Source organism: Cariama cristata, unplaced genomic scaffold (assembly GCF_000690535.1).
Source record: "Cariama cristata isolate BGI_N322 unplaced genomic scaffold, ASM69053v1 scaffold27787, whole genome shotgun sequence".
NCBI lineage: Eukaryota > Metazoa > Chordata > Aves > Cariamiformes > Cariamidae > Cariama > Cariama cristata.
In genome coordinates, this window is record NW_009625365.1 from 8,993 (window position 1) to 12,197 (window position 3,205).

General features: G+C 56.7%; 1 protein-coding gene across 1 annotated transcript in view; it reads right to left on the bottom strand.

Moving 5' to 3' along the window:
- WDR62 (WD repeat domain 62) overlaps nt 1–3,161 on the bottom strand; it is a gene marked incomplete at its 5' end in the record, with an annotated part of 9,474 nt that extends 6,313 nt beyond the window's left edge. The window contains 9 exons of the mRNA XM_009703599.1: nt 1–25; nt 474–578; nt 671–845; nt 1,248–1,408; nt 1,481–1,663; nt 2,085–2,219; nt 2,382–2,552; nt 2,784–2,841; nt 3,067–3,161. The exon at nt 1–25 is cut by the window's left edge and continues 178 nt beyond it. Coding sequence (XP_009701901.1) covers nt 1–25; nt 474–578; nt 671–845; nt 1,248–1,408; nt 1,481–1,663; nt 2,085–2,219; nt 2,382–2,552; nt 2,784–2,841; nt 3,067–3,161 — 1,108 coding nt within the window. The remainder of the gene's footprint in view (nt 26–473; nt 579–670; nt 846–1,247; nt 1,409–1,480; nt 1,664–2,084; nt 2,220–2,381; nt 2,553–2,783; nt 2,842–3,066) is intronic.
- Nucleotides 3,162–3,205: the final 44 nt, after the last annotated feature.

Here is a 3,205-nt window from a genome sequence, read left to right on the forward strand (position 1 = left end):
GGGAGGAGAGGGAACAGTCAGGCCCCTGGCAGAGCACAGGTGGCTCTTTGGGGAGGAGAGGAGCCCACCCATGTCACCCAACTGCTTCCAACATCCCCACTTTATTTTTCCATACTTCCCGCTCAGGAAACACCAGGATTTAAGAAGCACAGCTGCATACTTTGGTTGTTCAGACAGAAATAGTGAGTGCAGGAGAACAGAAAGCCGTTTCCAGGCTCGCTATAATCACCAAAACCTACTAAAAATTGTGGCTCCTCTCCTGCTCAGGCAGCAGCTCTGTACCCAGAACAGAAAGAAGCCGACGGGAATCACCCCGAAACCTCCAGCAACCTCATTTTCTAGAGGCAAATCCCGCAAGATGAGAGCACAGGGAGCTGGTTGAGCCAGTTTTGGGGGGCTGCCTTGAGCAGGGAGGTGGGATGCAGCCCTCTCCATTGTACCGTGCTGTAGGCGCTGCCCTGGACGAGACGCACGGAGCCGCTTTCCAGGGTCCAGGCGCGGATGGTGTTGTCGGAGGAGCAGGTCAGGAAGGAGCTGGGAGGCAGACAGGATCTCCGCTCCTCGAATTCAGGGTACACCTGCACCCAGGGGGGTTATGCGTTGAGGTGGGCGAAGGAAAGTGGGGCTGCAGGTGCCTCAAATCATCCCTGTGGGACCTGCTTGCCCTCACCTCAACGCTCCAGACGAAGGAGCTGTGGAAAAGATCCGACCACACCTTCCTGACGTTCCACAGGTCCCCGACATCCCAGACGTAGAGGCTGTGGTCCTTGTAGACGCACGACAGCCAGTGGTTGCAGGCATCGTAGGCCAAGGCGATGGTGTCGGGGTAGACCAAGTCTGGCCGCCTTCAGGAAGAGGGAGACAGAGTCTCGGGGCGCATTGCAAGGGTGCAGAGTTTTGCAGGACCGACCCCTCCAGAGCCCACCGAGCGCTCTGCCAGAGGCAGATTTGATTTCCAAATGAAATGCCATCCATATCCTAACATGCAGCACCGAAACGAAGGGCAAAACAAAGCTCCCCGTAAGCCTGACACCACCCTCCCAGCCTCGCTGTCCTTCACTGCACATAAAATTTGGCCTCAATTCAAACCTGTCTCAGCTCAGGCCTCCATCAAGACGAGCTCACAGGCAGAGCAATGAGAGGTTTGGGGTCTGAAACCCCACGGTTCAGTCCTGGAAGCCGCACTGGGCGGTTCAGAAGGGGGATGGGCGGGGGTGGTCCCTGCCATCCCCTTGGCTGTGCAGTACCTTGGTGGGGGGCTTTGGGTGACATCCACGCCCAAGGGATGAGGTTTGGGGAGGTCACTCAGGTAGCGCATGTCGCGAGCCTGGAAAATCCTCACAGTGCCGTCGGCGCAGCCACAAAATATCAGTTCCTCGCTGAGGCAGAGGCAGTTTGCCAGTGGCACCTGCAGCCGGAGTGGGTAAGGTCCGTGCTGGTGGGCTTCACCCAGAGGGGTCCAGCAAATCCCCCCACCCACCTTTAGAACAATCCATTTCTCCAGCATCCGCTTCTCGTTGAACTGGCAGAGCAGCCCCGAAGAGGAGATGCAGAAGGTGCTGCCCGACATCTGCCCTCGGCCACAGGCCACGCCACAGAAGGTGTTGTCGTGAAGCTCTCCCAGCAGCCCCGAGCGTCCCACCAGTGGCACCGTCTTGTTGACCTGTAGCACCACCAACCTGGCATTAATGAGCGTTAACGAAGGAAATGGCTCCCAGCCCTCTGGAGCAGGCATAGCACTGGATGTCGGCAGTGTCCCTGGGCCCACATGCGCTCCCTGGCAGAGCTGCCGTGCACCCACAGGCTCTTGCCGACCGGAGCATCCCCGGCTCTGGGCTGAGCCGAAGCACCTGCAGCTTCGAGGTCCAGCACTGGCCAACTGGAGCAAAGCAATGTCCAGGTATGACACAGCATGAATTTTTGGGGGAAAACCCTGGCATTTCTTTGGTTCTCTCTACAGAAACCATCCACTCCCATGTCACATCGTCTTCGGTGACAAGGATTTAAGCAGCATCCAGCCCCAATTCAGCTTCATCGGCCACCCACGCCCCATGGGATGGCATCGGCAAAGGGCAACCCCTCACCTTCAGCTCCCTCGACGAGTCCAGGAACCAGAACTTGATGTGGCGGTGCCCTGCGGTGACGAAGTAGTTGTCCTCGGAGAAGGACACGGCCATCACTTTGCAGGACACCTTGTTTGATGCGACCAGGGAATCTTTCTGCTCAGAAAGAGAAACAGTCAGGTCATGCACAATAAGTGTTACCCCTGAAAAAGTCCAGAGCCACAAGTGACCAGGAGAAAAGATAGAAATGGGCTGTTTTCACCCCAATTTGGGGAATTTCAAGCTGCTTTAAGCCAGCTCGGTTTGTCTGCCGCTCACCTTCCAGTCCCAAACGTTGACCACCATGTCATGTGGGTATCCCACTGACACCAGGTACTTGGCGCTGGGGGAGAAGGCAACGCAAGCCACACCGTGGTTGTGACCATGCAACGCTGAGACCTGTGCCTGCTCCTCCACATCCCACACGCGGACGGCCGGTTGGTGCCCGTTCTGCCGGGGGAAAATAGTGGCGTGGCAGTGGCTTTCCCCTTCTCGCCAGCCCTCCACAGCTGCCCGGTGCATCCTTTAACCCTAAAGGGTGTTCCTACCCTCCCAGCATGATCCCAAATTGGGTTGAAAACCCAAAAAAAGCAGGGGAGGAATAATCCTGGCTATTCCATCCAGCCGGCACCAGGACAGCCAAAATTGGGGTGTAGGTGACTACAAATAAGTGGCACCCACCTCTCCGGTGATGATGAGTTTCCCATCAGGGGAAAAGGCCAACGCGCTCAAGGTTTTCCTGGAAAATAATTGAGTTTTCTTTAACAACTGGGCTGCTCCAGAGGGAAAACTGAGGTTTTCTTGGGAGGAGAAGAGAGGAAAAAGTACTGAAAGCTGCACAAGTGACACTCCTGAAACCCAACGTATGGCATAGCCTATGTTTGGGATGTACCTGGGGGTGTTTGGGGGGTACCTGGGGGTTGCTGGAAGTGTTTGGGGGGTACCTAGAGGTATTTGGGGATACCTGGAGGTGTTCAGGAGGTGTCTCTGCGTATTCTCCCGGGGATTCAGGATGACAACAACGCACCTGGATAGGAAGGGGGGGAGGTTCTTCCCTGACTGGGATTTGAGGGGGCACAGAGGGGTCCCGGGGGGTCCCTGCA